Source organism: Equus asinus, chromosome 21 (assembly GCF_041296235.1).
Source record: "Equus asinus isolate D_3611 breed Donkey chromosome 21, EquAss-T2T_v2, whole genome shotgun sequence".
Taxonomy (NCBI): domain Eukaryota; kingdom Metazoa; phylum Chordata; class Mammalia; order Perissodactyla; family Equidae; genus Equus; species Equus asinus.
The window spans coordinates 88,350,444-88,372,427 of NC_091810.1; the positions used below are offsets into that span (position 1 = coordinate 88,350,444).

The following is a 21,984-nucleotide window of genomic DNA, read 5'->3' on the forward strand; positions in this document are numbered from 1 at the left end:
AGAGCTCCTCTGCAGAACACCCAATTCTCGAGGCATACTCCGACACTTGGATATCCATCGATCCTATGTTAAAAGGAGGCTGTGAGTGTGTGAATAATGACTCTCATATATTTAATTCAAGATGATGAATTATAAAAGATCAAATAACATTCAATATTTTGTCCTTGGGTTAGAGCTCATACATACATCTAAGGGACAAACTTGTGAAACTCTGTGAATTCTAATCACTTACCCGCAGGTTACTTTGGATTTTCTATTTGAATAATTATATTATCTTCGCATTATGATAGTCTTATTTCTTCTTGTCCAGTATCATTTATTTCTTTTTCTTGCCTTACTATACTGACTAGCCCCTCTTGTACTATTTTTATAGAAATGTGGATTTCAGGCATTCGGTCTTATCGCTGATCTTAAAGAAAATGCTCTCACTATTTTGCCATAAAGTACGAGATTTGCTGCAGGTTTTCTTGTCAGCTTAAGGAAGTCTATTCATAATTTGCTTAAGGTTTATGTTGTCATGAATAAATGTTGAGTTATATCAAATGCTTTTCTGCACTATTAAGATCAACTGATTTTTCTCCTTTAATCTATTGTGAAAAGGGCTTAACAGAACCTTTTCCCATTTTGTTAAGAATTGACCTTTGTTTAACTCTAGCTTAGTTTACCTGGTAATCTGATAACATAGCATGTCAACTGTGTTCCTAGGCAAGGCTACTTATACAAAATATGAACCCTGATTGGTAAATTGCTTTGGATTAGGAGGAGCTATAATTGAGCTATAAGTACCTGAGAGGGCAGGTGGAGCTCTGAGTTTTCCTGAGTGTGTGACTCTTATCATTAAGCATGTCATCTATGAGGCATCTGGAAGCTTTGCCTATGTTAAGCCAGAGTGTCTGCAGCTACCTGACATGATCCTGTCTCCTGGCATCTGAGTCATCATCTAGAGAGGCCAAAGAAAAGAGCTCCCGGATGGCTGTGTGAACTGCTGCAGACTCCCGCAGAAGATTAAAGGCCGGCATGGTCCTGTTAAACTCTGGTCCCTGTACTTTGGTCTTTCCGAGGATATTGGTACCAAGAGAGGCCTGTGGCACTCTTGAGTCTGAATGTTTAATTGCACCTAAGACTCTTAGCTGGCAATGCACATCTATTAATGCAATGAAGTATGATCATTCATTTTCTAATGTTAAATCATCATACGTTTCTGGGATAAACCCAATTTGATCATGACCCTTTTTGTTTGCTGGGTTTTGTTTGCTGATATATTTTTTTAGGGCTTTTGCACCTATGGTCATAAGTGAAGTCAGACTATGGTTTTCCTAGACCCTATTGACTGCTAAAGTTTTGGTATTCAGATTATCTTAACCTCATAAAAAGAATTGCTGCCTGTTATTTATTGATACTCTGGAATGGTTTATGTTAGATTGGTATTTATTTGTCCCTGAGATGTTTGGCAGACCTTCCAAGTAAAACCACCTGGGCCTGGAGTTTTATTTGAAGAAAGATTTTTAATTACTGATTTAATTTCTTTAATGATTATAGGACTATTTAGGTATTCTATTTCTTCTTGAGTCTGAGTTGATAAGCCCCTCTCCCCTTAGAAATTTGTTTACTTCATCTAAGTTTTCAAATTGATTGCTATAAAGCGGTTCACAATATCTTCTAATTACCTTTTAAGATTCTGTAGCATCTGTAGTAAGCTCCCCTTTTCACTCCTAAATTGTTTTCTTGTCTATTTTTACTTCTTTTCCTCCTTAATCTTGGTCAGAGTTTTGTCATTGATATTAGCCATTTTAGAGAACCAGTTTTTGGCTTTGATAATTACTCAATTTCTGCTCTTATGCTTATTTCCTCCTACCTTTTAAAATTTATTCTGTGTTCTTTTACTAACTTCCTACTATATACCAGTCAAAAATTATTTTTCACCCTTTCTTTTATAATCTAAACATTTAAGGTTATAAATTTTAAAGTACTGTTTAAGCTGTGTTCCACTTGTTCAGTTTTTAATATTTTCTATTTTCCATTATAATTTCCTTTTGATTAGGAGTTATTTAAAGGCATATTTCTCAATTTCCAACATTAGGGTTTTTTCTTATCTTTTTTACTATTGTTTGCTTTTTGTTATTAATTTCTAATCATTGGTTGTTGTTGAAGGACGTCTGTATGATACCAGTTCTTTGAAATTTGTTGGGATTTGTTTCATGGTGCAGTAGGTAGGCAATTTTTGAAATTGTTCCATAATAAGATTAAAAATGTGTTTTCGGTTCCATTCTATGTATGTCCATTGGGTAAATTTAGTTAACTGTGTGGTTCAAATCTTCAATATCTTTATTATTTTTCTTTTAAATCTGTCAGTTACTGAGAGAAATGTGTAAAATCTCCCACTGTGATGATAAACGTGTCAATTTCCATTTATACTATGGCAGATTTAGTTATATATTTTGAAGGATATTAGTTGCAAATTTTAGAACTATGTCTCCTTGTAACCCTCTTCATCTTGAGCAATGCCTTAAAGTCTGTTTTTTTCCTAATATTAATAAACTCACATCAGTTTTGTTTTGGTTAGTATTTGCCTGGTATAATTATCTTTTTCTATCCTTTTCCTCTCAACTTTTCTGTGCCCTTATGTTTTAGCTGTCTCTTTCAAATAGCATATAATTGGAATTTGTTTTTCTAATCCAGTCTGGTAATATTTGACTTTTAACACAAGTATTTACGCTGGTTTTATATATTGAAATTATTGATATATTTGTATTTCTACCATCATATTTTGTACTATTTTCCCTTATTTCACTTTCTTTAATTTCTTGACTTCTTTTTTTTTCTCTGCTAGTTCTAAATTTTCAAACTCTATATTCTTTTATGGTTACCCTAGATATTTTAATGTAAATACTTAAGTTATCAAAGTCTTAAATTAATCAATATTTTTATCCTTCTCTCTCTCAATATAAGGGCCTTAGAACACTTAGGACAAAACTTTTTTTTCTTTAAATGTTTGTTTTCTACTTGAATTTACTTTTCTGCAAATTTGTTTGCACTTATATAAATACGTCCACAAATTCAAGCAAAAGGAGTTTCTGGTTAATATTCCTTAATTCTCATTCGAGCTTCCTGATTAGCAGATGTGTTATTATAGGGCTTTTCTTTAAAGAAGATTTTTGTCATTTGTTTATTTTATTTCAACAGTCCAGAAGGTATAATGGAGCCTGGCAGTACTTTCCTACAGGAAGTAAAAACAGAAGGTAAATTTTGGGGCCACCCTGGTGGTGCAGTGGTTAAGTGTACACATTCTACTTTAGTGGCCTGGGGTTCACCAGTTCAGATCCTGGGTGCTGACGTGGCACTGCTTGGCACGCCATGCTGTGGTAGGCGTCCCACTTATAAAGTGGAGGAAGATGGACATGGATGGTAGCTCAGGGTCAGTCTTCCTCAGCAAAAAGAGGAGGATTGGCAGCAGATGTGAGCTCAGGGCTAATCTTCCTCAAAAAAGAAAAATTTTAAAATTAAAAAAGAAGGTAAATTTCTTCTAACAAAGGTTAACCTTCAAGTAAATAAGTAATATAACAGAACTTAAGATCTGGGAACACTGCAAGATTCTTCTATTTTTTTTCCTAGGGAGATTCACCCTGGGCTAACAGATGTGCCAATCTTCCTCTATTTCATATGTGGGTCACCACCACAGCATGGTTGACGAGTGACGTAGGTCCACGTCTGGGATTCGAACCCGTGCACCCGGGCTGCTGAAGTGGAGTGCACCGAACTTAACCACTACACCACAGGGCCGGCCCCAAGATTCCTATATTTTTGCTACAGAAATTGAATTGAATTCAAAGGATGAAAATTAAGCTAGCAGGACCCTCTGAAACATCAGAATAGTTTATAATTCTGAAACGTTTTGTGATGTCTTAGTATGGTCACCCATTTGTTTGCCATGTGTGTTTGATTTCCCAAGGACAAAAACCTATAAACAAAAACAAACGTTTCTCAATTATTCTTGAAAAAGAATAAAATTTGAAAAAGAAATAATCCCTAAAAGAGAAACTAGTATGGGAGCCCAGAGTTATTTAGCCAAACACCTTCAATTTATAACTCAGGAAACTGAAGTTCAGTCAAAATAAATGACTTAATAAACAAGAAAGAAATTAAGGAATGGTTGTTGGACCAGAAAGACTGGCCTCACTGCTCAGCTTTTCTCTGTTTTGAATAACTGAATTAAAAGACAAACCAGGGCCATATGTTTTATTATTTATTATTATTATTATTATTATTAATTAATTTATTTATTATTAACCATTAACCCCTTAACTAGTTGTAAGTCTTGTGTCAGGATGTCAATGGGACAAATAGTTTGGACTACTTTTCCCAATTTTTACCTAGAGTGTCACTCAAGCCCCCGCTCAGAAACCTGGAAAGTCTCTCCACTGGGAATGCAGGCACTGAGAGGTGTAGGCACGCTGCCCAGACTGTGCCAGTGAGAAGTTCTAGTAAAACGCAAGAAATACTGAACTCTTTAGGAATCACTCCCAGGTCCCATAACACGCATTCTAGAAAGGAACTAACTTGCCTCGACAAGGTTGGAATCAGTCAGGATCCCATAGTAACACCCTGGTTGGACGCAGCCACTCTGTGAAGTCCATCTGGTTGAGAGGCCCTTGCTAAAAGCGGCGCTGGCCAGTGAAGGCAACCCCGTGTCCTCTAGTTCATCCACTTCCTCAGCTGGGGAAATCTCTGGTGCTGATGGGCATCCTCGAGGGAGAGCCTAGGAATGACTCCCGACCCTGCCAGCCAGCCCCCATTCTTTGCTTCCTTCTGCTCACTTGCTGCCAGAACAGAAAGTTTGAACTTCCATTTTGCAGCCCTTTGAATGTCTGGTCACCTCTAAGGCTGGGAATTATTGTTTTCACCACCAGAATATTTTCCCTTATTTCTAGAACGTTGCTTCTACTAGGGAGACATGGTGACCCAAGTCTTTGTTCATCTCTAAAGTTCTTTCTACCTTCTTCGGAGAGGGATGGCTGTCCCTTCTCCCAAAGCTTCTGGCTGGCAACCTCCTGCAGGGGCTGGTGTCCACAGGCGTTGCAAGTACAGCTGCATTCCCAGCAGCCCTGTGCACATGCTGGGAGCCCTGTCACTGTTCTTCCTCGAGGGAGTGAGAACAGACTTTTCAAAGGCAATGTCAGAATCCATCCTAGCTGCTTCAGCCTGATCCAGTTACCCGGGGATGAACAGGAGACGGGCGTCGGGCTCACCTCTAATTCCAAGTCCTGTAAAATGACCTATTAGGATTTAGCCTAGAAAAACAAGGACTGAACTCTGCAATCCGGATAAGTGGGCTTTCCTCTGGGGCAGAGAGGGCCTCTTCCAGTGCCAGTGAGGGCACTGGGTTTGGAATTAGGGCTTCTGAGTTGGGGTGCCAGCTCTGTCTCATGGGAGATGGGTGCCCTAGACAAGTCACCAAATATACCTGAGCTTCAATTTCTATTACAAAACGAGGGGGTTGCACTAGAGCCCCGAGGGATAGCACTCGAGCTCGAACATTCTCTGGTTCTGCAGAGAATTCGTGTATTTACATTACTGGATCCGTCCAGGCCCTGAAATTTGGGAACTGCTAACTTTTTTAGCATAGTGTAAACTGCTACAAAGACAACCTTGTATGTAAGTACCAGGGACTATTCTTCGTTCAGTTGTCCCACTTTCTACAAAAACAAGTTTAATGTCTGCTATATAGTCATTTAAAAATATTTTATTAAGCATTGATTTAAAAAAATGCAAGAGAAGAATATAACACGTCGGAGCAAATGCTTGAAGGTAAAACAAATATCACTATAAATATTGCACGCATAAAATCTCTTTTTCACATCTTCACACAACCCATTTCTAAAATACCCTTTTACAGCGATGTATGAATAAACTGCTTCCAAACTGTCAGTGCTTGATACATTCAGTCTCCTACGGCCGCACGAAACCTGCAGGTTTTCGATCAGCTGTCTGCTCCTCTCGGTGCCGGAACGGAACTTCCATCAGCGATAGCGGAGGTCTCACACCTACAGCATGTGAAGAGTAAATCTTTCTGAATGCTCAATATTTAACTTTATAAGATGCGTTTTTTCCTACTGAGAAAAAAATAGATCTCCCAAAGGCAGTGACAGAACGCAGCTCCACTGGACACGGTCCGCTGTTAACACTGCTTGTTTTCCAAGGCATTCAGGAGCTTCTGGTTCTTGGTCTTGAACATCATGATAAAGCTGTTTGGCATGATTTTGCCTCGCCCATCTTCACCCACTTGGCCCATAATAATGTAATTTAGACCTAAAGAAAGAGAAAATAAATTTTTTTCTCTCTTGAGTGTTGGTTTGAAACAACTTAGACTATAATTTACCTCTAGACAAAGTGTAAGTAATATAATTATACTTTTATTCTATCTAGGATAAAATCTGGTTTAAGACTCTCATCAGCAAAAAACTAAGTTCCACTGAGTAATACATTCCAGCTCTGCGAACACTAGGAAACTGGGTGGAAGGGTTAGACCCAGGCGTGCCCTGCTCTGCCCTGCTGCACGTCTACTGTTTTTCCTGTCTACCATGAACCATGCGCAGTGTTCATGTGAAAGGCTCTCCTTCCGCGGGGGCCCCCAGTGCTCCCTGACACGCCATGTTCCGACGGCCTCTCACAGTCCCATAATGCTTCCGGACTTCCCAGGCATTTGGCAGCTAATGATCCGCTCTCTTCTGCTGCTGTCTTGAACTTGTTTCAACATCTCAAGCATGTACACTATGTAAGTTTCTTGAGGGCATGATTGGCTTACATACTTCTTTCTATTCCCATAGTCCCTTGGAAAAAACAGGTACTGAAAGGTACTGATCTCTGTTATACCATTTTTTAATACATCAGCGTGTCTGGCTAAGCTGGGCCCAGACTGGGGCCCAAGCTGAGGTATGTTGGGTCAACTCTGAAGATTTATATTGCCTCAGAAAATGTCATAAAGAGGTGTGTATTACCACCTCCTCCATTCTCCCTCTGCCCTTGTGTGTCATAGAGAAATACATGTTTCCTTTTCCTCTGCATAATCCTTCCTTCGTGGGCTAACACTGTCATCATCATGGTCTGAGCCTGTGAAAGTGTGGTAGGCTGGGCAGTGGCTGCCACCTGAAGCCTGGACTGCCAGCTTCATTAAGAGACCGTACAGTAAGTCCCTAGACGGGAATTATTTGCTGTCCTGGAAGTTCTGGCGAGAAATGTTACCTTTTATAGATCCTTTGCCATTCCCTCTGAAGAGTCAGCGTGAGGCTGCTGAGCTCATGGCTTTTCTGAACAATCTGAATTTACAGTAAAGCTTTCATGCAGTGAGTATTTCTCTGTGTCTGTGTGGTCTGGTTTGGTTTGTTTATGGGAGAGGTTTGCAACAAGACTGAAGAAAGGCATGAGCTGAGATTGACTAGAGAAATCAGATATATCACACAGTGGAATACTAGGCATTATTCCCATTCCAAAGAAACAGGGAGATCTATCTATATGAGCTGTTTGTGGAAAGATGTCTACATACACCTCGTGTGGGCGAAAACTTGCAGTAGAACATGTATAGCATGATCCCATCTGTCTAAGTGCACATGTGCATGCTTTACATTCATGGAACATTCTAGAAGGAACTTTTCATAGTACCTTTGGAGAAAGGGAAAGGGCCTCACTTTTTATTTTATATCCTTCTCTACTTATTTAAACTTTTTAAAAACCATGCAACATACATTACTTTTATAAGTTAAAAACTTTTTTTTAAAGTCATGTGCTCTGGTGTAACTTTCCTTTTTCCATAATTTTTCTGAATAAACTCATTACTGTCTATGGATTTAATGATCCTATACCTGCAAATGATTCCCAAATCTTTAATTCTAACATACAGAATTTTCTGAACTTCAGCTCTGAACTTCCTGTTGCTTCCTGAATGTTAGAGGAATGTTTTCCTCTAAACACTGTATTGGCATCTTAAATGCAATAATTGAAAATCCCTTTCTCCAGACTGCTCCTTTTATGTCTTTTCCCTAGTGATCCAACTTTCAAATGCTTCTTGGACTCATTCATCATTTCCACTATCTCTTTTTCTTCCACAAATGACAAGACCTGTGGTTAGAGCCCAGTTCTGCCTGACTCCAAAGGCCTTCCTTCCATTCCAGAAGTGGGCAATACATAAGCCCTGAATTTCCTTCCCTACACCAGCGATGGCATGGAAAGATCCACGGCTTGCTCAGAGGGGTTCTCTTGTTCCCTTCTCTGTACCCAAGCTCCCCTAGAAGAAAGACTAAAGTTTTCCTCTTTACTCACCTCTTCTGAGGAGAGGACATTGCTTGCAGACCACAACGACCTTAGCACTCATGTTCTTGCCAGCCTGCTGAATTGCCAGATTTCCCTCTTTATAGATGTTGATGATTGAGACTGTGGCGTGCAAACTCCCACCTCGAGTGATGGTTGTGATAACAGTGCCAGCCAACACTGCAGGAGAAAACACTTTTGAGATAATGGAAGGGAAAGGCAAGCAGAACTGAAAATAATTTTACATTCTTCTAAGTTTCAGATGGGATACATTTTAATGTTAAAGAGAGGGGCCCTAACAGAGCTATCACATTTGATTCAGTACATGTGTCACCAAAATTCAGGTTGAACAAGGGGCCATGGAGCTGTAATGTTACCCAGGTTGTCTGGTGTTGATACCGAGGAGAGCTGGTTTGAGCCATGAAGATCTGAGTCCTTGTGTCTGTGTGGGTGAGCATCTACCTTTCTGTGTCTCTCCCCTTATCCCTCTCTTTCGCTGTCCTCTCTCCTTGAACTTTGGTTCATCCCATGGGTCCCTTTCTCTCTCTATCAGTAAATATCTTTTTCTGGGTCCTTCATATTCTCTTTCTTATCCACCCTGTTTATCTCATTTAACAAGTCAAAGTAAGGAACCGAGGTATAACTTAAAACATTTTCTTGCTTTAAAAAAAAAAAACCTCTAGCAAAAATTAGTTGCTTTTCATTATGTAACTCTTTTTTTTTCCATTGTGACACTTAGAGAAAAGAGTCTCACTTCTGAGCCACAGAAGGAAAGATGCTGTGTTTCTCAAACTGGTACTTTTGGTAATTTGGGGGGACAATAATGTGTGGTGCAGGACTTGCACTGAAGGACTTTTTCCTTTTTAAAGGAAGATTGGCCCTGAGCTAACATCTGTGCCAATCTTTCTCTATTCTGTATGTGGGATGCCACCACAGCGTGGCTTGATGAGCAGTGTGTAGGTCCACGCCCGGGATCTGAACCGGGAAACCCTGAGCCTCCAAAGCAGAGTGCACAAACTCAACCACTACGCCACCAGGCTGGCCCCCTGAATGACTTTTTTATGAGCCCTGTCCCTGTGCAGAAAAACCAGTAGCACTCCTCAGTTACTGTGACAAGCACAAGCTGCCCCTAGAGGAGTGTTACCAACCCTGGTAGAGAACCAATGGGCCAGAAGTGATAGTATTTGGTCATCTTGTCACGTGAGTGAGTCATAACAGAATAAATCACGGTTTGGACTTGGCTGATAAAAGCCCTTCAGGATAGAGTGAGAACTCGCTGCTCATGTAGTGTGCAAAGCTCCTAAAATCAGAATTCTCGGGGCTGGCCCAGAGGCACAGTGGTTAAGTTCGCATGCTCTGCTTCGGTGGCCTGGGGTTTGTAGGTTTGCATCCTGGGCACAGACCTAGCACAGCTTGCCAAGCGATCACCAAAAAAAAAAATCAGAATTCTCATCATACCTTATACTTTGACTCCTGGGGATGAGTGCTCACTGCAAAACGTCGGTCTGTAGCCAAGGGACATCAGTGGCTCCCGAGGACGGGGAGGGCGATCTCCCTAAGCACCCCCTTCAGAAGGCTAACTGGATGGGGTGTCAGTGACAGCTGGTGCTGTTTGTTTTCACGTTTACGCCAGCTGTTTGAGTTTCAGCACGCAAACTGCAGGAAGATGTGGGCCCCAGACTCTGCGGGGCCTTCATGCCTGCACTACTGCACAGTTCGTCCAGGCTGCGGACACACCACTTTGAGGTGCAGAAAAAGCAAGCAGAGCCTCTTCGGGAAGCCCCTTTGTTTGGCAATCTATTTAGGTCATAGCAACTTTTGTTTCCGGATAAGACTTTTCTTAAATGTTCCTTTAAAAAATAACCAACATAGGGGCCGGCCCCATGGCCGAGTGGTTAAGTTCACGTGCTCCAGTACAGGGGCCCAGGGTTTCACTGGTTTGGATCCTGGGTGCGGACATGGCACCACTCATCAGGCCATGTTGACGTGGCGTCCCACATAGCACAACCAGAAGGACCCACAACTAAAATATACGACTATGTACTGGGGAGACTTGGGGAGAAAAAGCAGAAAGAAAAAAAAAAGGAAGATTGGCAACAGTTGTTAGCTCAGGTGCCAATCTTTAAAAAAAAAAATAACCAACGTAATTAAATTTGGTATCTTTTGCTCTTAAGTGGTTTTCACAGAAAGTGCAATTTTTTGATTTGGGAAAAACTCCCAGAAATTCCAAGTCATTAGGCAGTATCTCCTCAGTTCCAATTTATAAGAGTTTCCAAAGGGATTTCAGATTTCCAAGTTTTAATTTAGCACTTTGGAAGGACACTACAGAGGAAATACCTGAATTTCTTCTGGAGAGGCCAGCTCAGATATGTTTTTAATTAAGTTGAATTACAGATGTGTGAAAAAATGCTCAGAACATGAGAAATATGTGAGGAGAAAAGTATACAGGGTCTTTCAGGAACACTGAGCCAGCCAGAATCCACAGAGCAGCAGTATCATGTAGCGGGGGTCAAATTAGTAAGTTTCTGTGAAGAGTGTATTTTCTGAATACATATTTCTCTCAGTTGTGAAAACACAGGTCAGCACACCTCAGTTTGTTGGGAAATACTTTCTTGGGTAAATGAAGAGCGTTACTGAACTTTCACGATCACATTCACGGCAATTCCTTTGAGGCCAAGCACGCAGTCTCAAGTTTCTGGTTAAAGAGAAAAGCCTGGGTTTTATTTCTTACCAAAGTTACTTGAACAATAATTGCTCTCCAGAGTCCCCGTCCGTCTACACTTTTGTTGACACAGGGCCACAGTGGGCTTTAAATCTTAACGCAAAGGAGAAAGACATAAGGGTCAGGAAAATGAATTCAGTATAACTGACGTTTAGATCTGAACCCATCAATGTAACGTTCCCAGTTATTTCCCTGAGCCACCGATCTGTCACTGCGATGAAATAATTAAAAAGCAAGCACAAGAAATTCTTCATGCTACCAGCTGCTGCTCTCATTTCCTCCGTGCAACTCAATATCCTCTGCTGAATTTTAAACCTGAGATGAAAGATAACCTAAATGGAGCCCTATTCTCTTCTTTTATATATAAATAGCACTATAACCCAAAATAGATATAGCCTCCATGTGCCTTGCGTAGAAAAATCCAGCACAGCAAACGTGAACTCAGAAAATATAGGTTAATTCTTCACTTTACGAAAGGAATCCTATGGTGTTCCCCCTGAGGACGGAGGGAGTGTTCTTGGTACATTTAAAACATGCAATTGCCCAAACGTGAGTGGTACAAGTTTTTAGAAACACCGCTCATATGTAACCTGTGTTGCATCTGTAATTAGATGCAACTAATCACTAAATATTTGGGTTTGAGCCTGTCATTGGCTATAGTACCTTAAAAACTGAGAAGCAGACAAATGTAAAAGTAAAACTAAATAGATAAACACAGTGGTTCTGAACCAGGGTTGATTTCACCCCTGTAGGTGACATTTGGCAAGTTTTGGTTGTCATGACTAGGGGGTTCTCCTGGCATCTGCTGGGCAGAGGCCAGGGGTGCTGCTAACCATCCTGCGATGCACAGGACAGCCCCTCACAACAAAGAAGTATCTAGCCCAAAATGTAAACAGTGCTAGGCTGAGAAACCCTAGGTTAACAAGATGAAAATATGTAATCCCCCTTATCATCATTAAAACTGTTTAAAAAATATTTGCTCATTATTCACTTATATGCGGCAATATGCTGGGAAGAATGAAACAAAACAATGGTAACAGAATTCTACTCGCTGGGTAGGATTTTGCAGTTGTCATATCGCCCTTCTTATATGTTCTGCTGCTTCTGCTGTGAATTTATTATTTACTCTTAATTTGTATCCCTACTTAATTCCAAAAACGATCTGAAGTGGATTACAATATTAAAACATATACAATTTAATGTAAAAATACATACCATAGCTTAAATATATATATATATTTTAAGGAGAAATAGAATAGAAAACATTTAGAAGGAACAGTGTTCCAGAAGTTGGGGACCTCACTTTGGCACTAAATTTACCTAATTAACTGAGCCAAAAAGTAATGGCAAAGGTGCGTCTCAGTTTGAGGAAAGAGCATCCTTTTATGTGGACCCCTGGAAACCAGCTCCTTGTCAGCCCCGGAAGGTCAGTCTGCAAGCTGGGTGGGTGTCCTAACGGCTCCTTCTCCCCCTTGGGTAGATCTCTGCTCTCTCACCTTTAAGTCGTCAGCTGGCCACCCTGACCCTCCTCCTCTTACTGTCGTCTGTCTCCTGCACTGCACTCCCCAACGTGGCACCAGGTTCACAGCCTTCCTCCGTATGTGCTCCGCGACCATCTCGGTGGGTCCACTCTCCTGGTGGATGATCCCTCTCCGTGCCGGGGCCTCTGCCTCCCCAGGGACTTTCCCTCTGCTCCATCTCGTCACTCAGTCCCAAGTTCACATGTCCACCTGCTAAAGGCTTTCACCTCCAATCTCTCAAATTTAGACATCCTATATCCAGAATAGCCCCCTCTCCTTCAAGCTTATTTGTTCATTTATTCTCATGACTACTTTTTTCCCTATGTCTAGAGGTTCAACACCTTGACCTCTCTCATTTCCTCTAATCCATCAACCCTGGCTTGTCTTGACTTCCTCAGCTCTTCCACTTAGTTTCCGTGGTCCACTATTTCAGGCATTTTCTTGAGCATACCTTAAACTCCCTCTTCCCTCTGTCCTTCAGCCCTGTGGGAATCCTGTAGGAGCCTCTGTTTTTTCTCTGCCTGCACTCAGACAGCTGAGTACACAAATGGACCTTCATCAAAGCGACAAGCTGTTTGGTGGATCAACTTACTCCAATTTCCAGAGCTGTTTCTCAAATTCTTTCCTGTTCTCCTAACCCCTCAGTGTTCCTAACTCCTTCTCATTCTCAGCAGGTGACTTTGCCCATTTTCTTGAGAGATCACAGATCATAGAAGAAAATGTCCTCAAGACCCCCACAAACCTTCCAGTTGTCTTTATCTGTACCCTCTCTTCCTCTCCTCCCCTGAGAGAGGAGGTCACCCATCTCTGGTCTAAGGTCTATCCTTCTGTGAGTCCTCTGGAGGCCAGACCCTCCCACCTTTGTAGAAATTTCCTCCTCAGTTTATTCCTTCTGTGTGCCATTACATTCTCCTTCTTGCTGGCTGCTTCCCATTAGCATTAACATGTTCAAGACTCTCAAGGCTTCTCTCTCTCCTTTAGGGCCAAACTTATGGAACGAGTTGCTGGAACTTCCTGTCTCAGTTTCTCCACCTTGTTCCACATGCCCCTCAGCCCACTCTGTCTGGCTTCTGCCTGCACAGCTCCACTCACACAACTCTTGCCAGCCTCTCTAGGAGCCTCCATGTCACAGAACCAAATGGAAACATTTTACTCCTTCCCTCATCTGAAGTCTCATCAATACCTGGCTCCACTGACCACTCCCTTCTTAAAACGTTCTTCGCCATGGCTTCCATGACACACGTTCCCGGTTTTCCTCCCTCCTTCTCAGCCGTTCCTTTTCAATCTCCTTTGTCAGTATACCCTCCTCTTTAAAAAGTGAGAGTTTCTAGGGAGTTAATTCCAGCCCTAACCTCTCCCTAGGCAATCTCTTTCTAGATCATGGTATCAACCATGTATATGTTGATGATTCTCAAATTTAAATCTCTTGCTTAAATCTCTCTTTTGGTCTGGAGGCCCATAGATCTAACTGTGCACATGACGTCTCCACTTGAGTGTCTCACAGACACCTCAAACCCAACAAGGTCACAGCTGGACTTACGGATCTACCCCTAAACCCAGTTCTCACCTTCAGTGAACAGTAACATTACCCCTGAGTTGTGCGAGCCAGGCATCTGGGAGGCGTTCTTGACAACTCTCTGATCTCCTAGTCAAATTAATCACCAAGGCCTGTCAACATCCTCCAAGGTCCCTGGCTTGCGCAACAGTCAACACCTCTTGACTATCTCTGTATTTCCATCAGAGCACAGCTCACTTGGACAGCCACAGGAACCTGCTGAGCCCCCTGACCCCTACAATCCATTCACTTCCCAGTGGCCAGACTGATCTTCATAAAGTGTGCATGTAATCCTGGACTCTGCTTAAATCCACCATCAGCTTCCTCCGCACTTAGGATGAACTCCATAACACTTAGAGCGTAAGGAGAGAGGTGGTAGGGCCTAAAGATGAAGCTAGAAAGGGGCTGGGGACAAAGTGTGAAGGGTCTTACATACCACGTGAAGGAGTTTGGCTCCTGTGCTGTCCAATATGGTAGCCACTAGCCACATGAGGCTTTTAAAACAATTTAATTAAAAATTCAGTTCCTCGGTATCACTAGCCACATGTCAAATGTTCAATAGTGGCTAGCCTTTTGGACGGCACAGGTGTAGACAATGAATTTAAGTGGGAGAACCACGTGGTCTGCTGTGTGTGTGTGGCGGTGGGGCATGCAGTGGGGACGTAAGACAGAGGAAGTCAAAGATGACCCTAAGAGTGTGGCTCTGATGCTGTGGACCATGCTCAGGGAAACAGGTGGACAAGCAGGTGTGAGGCAGAAAATAGTGTGACAAAAACGAGTTGAGTTTGACACATTTTAATTTAAACAACGAGCAGTTGAAAAACTCAAGGAGATAATTATAAATCCATGTTTGAAATTTCAGAGAAAGTTTAGGACTGGGGATAAAAGCTGGGGAATCATCAGCACCGTGAGTGCAGCCCGACAATTCACTGGAAAGAACAAGAACATCCCGGTCCCCTGAGATGAGCTGGAGAAACACTGCAGGAACACGAGGCAGTACTCCTCCAGGCCACGAGGTGGCACACTGGTGGAGTGCCCGGAAAGGTCAGCCCTTCTCGAAGCATCTGTACTCAGCACAGCCTTATGCTGGGTGCACGCAGAAAACGTAGAGCAAGAAAACCGGGCTTACTTCAGCCTGTTTCATACCTTAACCTTAGATCCCTCCTCCCCACTTGTGTTCTCCTCCCTGAAATTGGACTTTGAGATCTGAGGCCTGAAAGTCCCGTGCGTGGAGCCAACAGGATGTAGAGACTAGACAGGGACCCACTCCTGCCTCTCCGATCATGCCCCAAACCAGAGTTTCCCAACCGACTTTTGTAATACATCGAATATTTTTGTTTGATTTACTCCAATTTGAAAAAATAATATATTTTGTATGATACATTTTGGAGCAAAGCAAAAAAAGCCCAACCAAAGACTGGCAGAAGGGAAACAGGCAGGCATCAAGGACCTAGAGTTTTAACCTAAAATACTACAATTCTATGTAATAAAAAGAAAAGCATAATTTTATGTGACAGAAAAGAAAAATTAGGCTTACGATGACCTACGGCTATAATAGGGTTCCTAGTAATTTTTAAGTGGTCATAATTTTCTTAGATAACATTTAAAAGTTATTAGTTCATAAGCATTGTTACACCTTATACTCTGCCTTCATTAGTGGAGTCATATTATTCTCTTTCATAAATTTTCATCTTATTCAACTTTATTTTAGTTTCCGGTATCTTCCTCTTATTTAATTTTTTTTCTAATTCAAAAAATGTTTCTTATACTCCTCAAGTTGGTGTACAAACTTCAAAACCGAGGAACTTACCTGTAGTTACAGGGAACGTGGTGGTAACAGGTGGTACTGTAGTTGTGGGCAATTTTTTGGGCCTGAATTGGTAGTGAGCAATAAATCCATCTGCAGTTAAACTTAAGTCTGACAAAAACTGAATGAGAAGTTCATTTCTCTCAGACACAATTGGCCTAAAAGGAGAAGAATACGTTTTTAAAATATATATATATATATACATATATTTTTTAAAATTTTAAGTGGCACCGCTCTGAAATGTGGAATTTTGTAGCTTTCCATTAATCTCTGACAATAAATTACTATTTGTTTAAACTTAAAAGTTAAAACACTTGAAAAGGTGAAAGTCTTAATCTGCTTAATATTAACGCTAATGGCTGACAATTCCTGAGTGTTTGCTCAGCGAGGTCCTGGGCTTCATGCAAGCTGGCCAGTTCCATCCTCTCAACAACCCTGTTATCATCATCCCCCCTTTTTATGAAGTTCGGAGAGTTCAGTTATTTGCCCAAAGCCCTACAGCTAGAATGTGGAAGAGCCAGGATCTGAACCCAGGATCAGGCGACTCTAGAGACTGTGGTAGACACTGGGGCCGATGTCAACACTGACGCTGCGGCTGGTTCTCCACAAGCACCTTAGGGTTTGGCCTGACTTTGGCAGCACAGCTTTTTGAACTAAGCCTCTGGGTTCAAGCTGGCCGGGGGAGCTGGGGATGCTGACCATGGAGAATCAGATGGACAAATCCGATGAACAAATTCCCACATCCTGTGAAGACATAGCCCAAGGGACCATCTCAGTGGGCTGGTTGTCTGGGGATAGGAAAGCCATGTGGGGTTTAATGGGACTTGCATTTCCTGTTTAATGGCTGCTCTTATGCATGCCTGAAATGGAGACATCTCTGTCTATAATCTTTGCAGCAAGACGCCATGAATAAAGAGAATGTGATTACTCTGTTTTGGTGGTCATGAACGACAAAGAACTCTAACTTTAAAGCTATTTTAGGGGCTTCCTGGTTAGTGTGATTACTAAAGATTTGGTGGAGACAATTACTGAGGCTCAAAAGCTCTCTTAAATCTTAGGGGATCACTACAAATACTGCATGATCTCACTTATATGTGGAATCTAAAAAAAACCAACAAAACACCAAACGCATAGAAACAGAGATCAGATTTGTGGTTACCAAGGTTGGGGGGTGGGGGAGGAATTGGAGGAAGTCGGTCAAAAGGCACAAACTTCCAGTTACAAGATAAAGAAGTACCAGGGATGCATGTAGAATGCACAGCATCAGGACTATAGTTAACACTGCTGTATGATATGATATGTATGAAAGAGTAAATCCGAAGAGCTCTCATCACAAGGAAAAACGGGTTATTCTCTTTTTTTTGCTTTCTCTTTTTATTGTATCGATATGAGATGATGAATGTTAACTAAACTTGTTGCGGTAATCATTTCAGAATATATGTAAGTCAAACCATTATGCTGTACACCTTAAACTTATATAGTGCTGTATGTCAATTATATCTCAAAAAAACTGAAAAAAAATGAAAATAAATAGGTAAGTTTAAAAAAAGGTCTCAAATCTTAGGGGATAACTATATTATACAAGATAGCAGTTTCATTTATGCTTTTGCTATTATTTTAAACAATGGTAAAAAATGCTGTTTGCTTAATTCTATTTAAAAACTATTTAATTTAGAAGTGCGGAAAAAATTAAACAAGTTATTTAATTGAGTTAACTGGTGGTTTGACTAAACTCCTTTTTTGAGGCATCTTTTCAGCCAAGCCACTTCTTAGGCACCAGGGACAGCAAATTATGAGGCAAGGCATCGTTTCCCCTCCTTTGAGTGGGGGTGGGTGGAAGGGAGCGTAGATCTATACTTAACCCAGCCAGTTAGAAACACTGCAGGATCTTTTCTGTCCTGAAGGTTATTATTCTCTGAGCCAAGGGATGGGACAAACCTAAGAGTGAACTTCATGACCTACATGTAGAGTTCTGGTCACAAAAGTGACCAACATCATTTAAATTATGCTTTTGAGAATGAAGCCTTTAACAAATATTCTATCTTGCTTTTGAAAAACGCATTCCATTAAACAAATACAACCCGCGTGCACTAAACACAATTCTCACCTACAATTACAAATAAAATGTGTTACTCTTGTTTAAATGATAAAATTATAAAAAGCACTTATTTTAAGCAGCAAAGGAAACCTTAAGACGCAACTGGGTCAGCCTTCTAGGCGGGATGTTATAATTATAGTGATCATTCACTGCCTCTTCTACGAACTAATCTTGGAGACGTTACATTGGAAATTGAATTTTCTCAAGGAAGAGTATTTTAATAACAAAGACATATTTTTGTTAGGCTGCTACTGAGCTTCAGCATGAACGTGCAGAATCACAGAGCCATAAATGTACTGAGCGCCATGTGTTGCATCTGCAGATTAATGTTACAAATCACAAGAAAGCCAACAGGAGGCCTCACTTGGATCCAGGCCGCACTGGTAAATCCCAGGATGGATCAAGGATCCTGTTTGGCGTCTTACGTTAGCGGGCTCTGCCTTGTCATCCGAAATCTTCCTGTTCTTCAATCACTACAGCCAATCCACCACCATGTGCTGCCAGTTTTGCCTCCTAAACATTTCTTGATCCACATCCTCCTCTTCGTCTCTTCATTTCCTTCGTCACTTCCTACTCCTCAACTTTCCCTGGACCACTGCTGCAGCCTCCTAACCAACCTCCCTGCTCATCTTGTCTAGGATGGGGGTTCTAGAGGTACTGGTCCTCTCACTCCCCTACCTAAGTGCACTTGGCGGGCTCCCATCTCTGCAGGACATGGAACCCGACTCAACCCTCCAGGCTCATCTCTCTAGGCCCCAACTCAAGGTGTAGGCTCCAGAACAGCATAGATCTCCCCTGCGTATCTTTATCAGTGGAGTTCCCTCTGCTTGGAATGAGTCTGTCTTCCCTTCTGCCTCTCACTAACTCCAACTCTTCTTTCAAGACTCCGTTTAAGAGGCACAGTCTCCTCCAAAAAACCTCCCCTGGCCTCCCTACCACTCATCTCAACTGGGCCAAAGATCTCGTCAGAAACCCACCCAGGACATCCCTTGGCCAATTAGCTATCTGCCTTAGCTCCCTCTCTCCCACTGCTAATCTTTGTATTTTTATCTACCTTTGTATTCCAGGTCCTAACGTAGTCCCTAGCACATACTGGGGTGTAGTAAATGTTTCTGAGCTGACTTCAGTGGCATTGATCCTGCATTGAACCAGAGACAGGGATGAGGAAGTGATGTCCCACCAACCCCAACACTCCTCCTTCTAGTCATACTTTTAACAGGGGAAAAGCTCCCCAAACAGGTTTTCTCATTTTGGGCACTGCCCCACTCAGAAATACTCTGCCTATGGAAAAGGACTTGTCTGGTAAAAGTATCAGTTGGTGGGTGGGCAGCAAAGTTACTCCAGCCAAACTCCTCCGAAGTGAGTGATGCTCCACAGGCCCCTCCATCACCTCCCTATCCCCCACCCTCATGGAGGCAACCACAAACCTGAATTTTGTGCTTATCCTTTCCTTTCTTTCATCTATAGATTTACAAATATATAAGCATCACTAAACAATATATTGTCTAGGTTTGCATGCTTTTAAACTTCACATAAATGGAAGGGTATGGTGTGTATTTTTCTGTTATTTTTTTCACCCTCAACATTATAACTGTGAGATTCATCCACTGTTTCCGCTGTGTATAGTGCATACTACAACACAATTTAACATTCTCTTGTTGATAAACAGTGGGCTGTTTACTCTTTTCTTCCTCATTACAAACGAAATTGCTGAGAATGTTCTTGTATATGCCTTGTGGTGCACATGGCAAGTGTCTTTAGTGGGCCCACCAGGAAGGAAGGGTTATGCTCTGTGCTAGGTCACAAGATACATGCTCACTTTCAACTTTACTGGCTAACCCCAAACTGATTTCCAAAGTGGTTGTACCAATTTACAGTCTTTTCAAAGATTTATTCACTGCGTAGCTTTCGTCTTCGGGGAATGCCTTTTCATGTCTTTTGCCCACTTTTTCTATTGAGTTGTTGCCTTTTCCTTATTAATTTTTAAGATTTCTTTTTTTTTTCTTTTTTTGAGGAAGATTAGCCCTGAGCTAACATCTACTACCTATCCTCCTCGTTTTGCTGAGGAAGACTGGCCCTGAGCTAACATCCATGCCCATCTTCCTCCACTTTATATGTGGGACGCCTGCCACAGCATGGCTTGACGAGCAGTGTGTAGGTCTGTGCCCAGGATCCAAACCTGCAAACCCCAGGCAGCCGAAACGGAGCGTGCAAACTTAACTCCTGCACCACTGGGCCAGCCCCAGGATTTCTTGATGTATTCTGGAACCTAGATCTTTGTCAAATGTGTTACATCTGTTTCCATTTTGTGCCTTCTCTTTTCACTCTCTTTAAGGTGTATTTTGATGAGCAAGAATTCTCATTTAAGTTCCCATTCCATCTGTAATTGATTTTTGTGTGATATTAGACATGAATAAAATTTCATTTCCCCCATGAATAAAAACTGTCCTGCTCCATTTTTCAATGGGGCTGTCATTTCCCTGCTGACCTGTGGTTCTGTGCAATGTGCTCAATCTGCAGATATACGTGGACATGTTTCTGACCTCTCTGCCGTTTTGCCAATTTGTCTGTCTCTCCGTTAAAGCTACACTGTCTTCATTACAGCAGCTTTCTGATATGGCTCCACCACACAAGGCAAATCCTCCTGACAGGTTCTCCTCCTTCAGAACTGTCTTAGTTTTGCCCCACCCCCTCCCCCCTGCAATTCCACGCGAATTTTAGAATCAGGCTGTCAGGATAATGGGAAACCAATTTCAATACTTTAAAATGATATTCATCCTTCCCATTCATGAGAATAGTATATACCTCCATTTATTTAGTTCTTTTAAAATATCTTTTGGTAAGGTTTTATAATTTTCTGTCTTGAGGCCTTGCACATGATTTGTTAGATTTATTCTTGAGTATTTTATAGTTTTTTGGTTGCTTTTAAAATAATCTTTTAAAAAATACAAAATTTTTAATTCAAGCTATTTAAGGAAAGATATTCTTGAATAAATTGATGTTTCCAACAAATAAAACCATGAATCTACAAGTTATACTTTAATCTGGTAGTGTATAAAATTAAATCACAGTAGTCTTCCCTTATCCATGGTTTTGCTTTCCATGGTTTCAGCTACCCACAGCCAACCCTGGTCCAAAAATATTAAATGGAAAATTCCAGAAATAAACAATTCATACATTTAAAATTGCTTGCCGATCTGAGTAGTGTGATGACATCTTGTGCTACCCTGCTCCATCTCACCTGGGAAAGGAACCATCCCTTTGTCCAGCGTGTCCACGCTGTATAAATGACCCGTTAGTCATTTAGTAGCATCTCGATTATCAGAGCAACTGGTATCACAGTGTTTGTGTTCAGGTCATCCTTATTTTACTTTATCATGGCCCCAAAGTGCAAGAATAGTGATGCTGGCAATTTGGATATGCCAAAGAGAAGGTATAAAGTGCTTCCTTTAAGTGAAAAGGGAAAAGCTCTCAATTTAATAAGGAAAGAAAAATAATGCAGGCTGAGGTTGCTAAGATCTACAGTAACTTTTATTACAATTTATTGTTATAATTGTTCTATCTGATTATCAGTTGTTGTTAATCTCTTACTGTGCCTAATTTATGAATTAAACTTTATCATAGGTCTGTATGTATAGGAAAGAACACGGTATACATGGGGTTTGGTACTATCCACAGTTTCAGGCATCCATTGGGGGTCTTGGAACGTATCCCTGAGGATAAGGGGGGAATACTGTAACAGATTTTCTAAATTCAATCCGACCTTGAATTCCTGATCATGTAGTATATTTTAATAAATTGTTAGATTTGCGTTGCTAATATTTTTTCTTTTAGGACTTATTTTTCATCGTATTCATAAGTCAGATTGGTCTTTAATATTCTTTTCTTGCACTCTCCTTACCTTGTTTCGGTGTCAGTTTACACTAGCCTTATAAAATTAGTTGTGGAACAATTCCTATTTTTCTCTAGAAGAACGTATGT

General features: G+C 41.2%; 1 protein-coding gene across 1 annotated transcript in view; it reads right to left on the bottom strand.

The window, feature by feature from the left end:
• Nucleotides 1-5,720: 5,720 nt before the first annotated feature.
• PCOLCE2 (procollagen C-endopeptidase enhancer 2) overlaps nucleotides 5,721-21,984 on the bottom strand; it is a 67,023-nt gene continuing 50,759 nt past the window's right edge. Inside the window, exons 6-9 of the mRNA XM_014852051.3 lie at nucleotides 15,909-16,063; nucleotides 11,033-11,116; nucleotides 8,314-8,481; nucleotides 5,721-6,306 (exon numbers count right to left, since the gene is read on the bottom strand). Coding sequence (XP_014707537.1) covers nucleotides 6,176-6,306; nucleotides 8,314-8,481; nucleotides 11,033-11,116; nucleotides 15,909-16,063 — 538 coding nt within the window. The 3' untranslated portion in view covers nucleotides 5,721-6,175. The remainder of the gene's footprint in view (nucleotides 6,307-8,313; nucleotides 8,482-11,032; nucleotides 11,117-15,908; nucleotides 16,064-21,984) is intronic.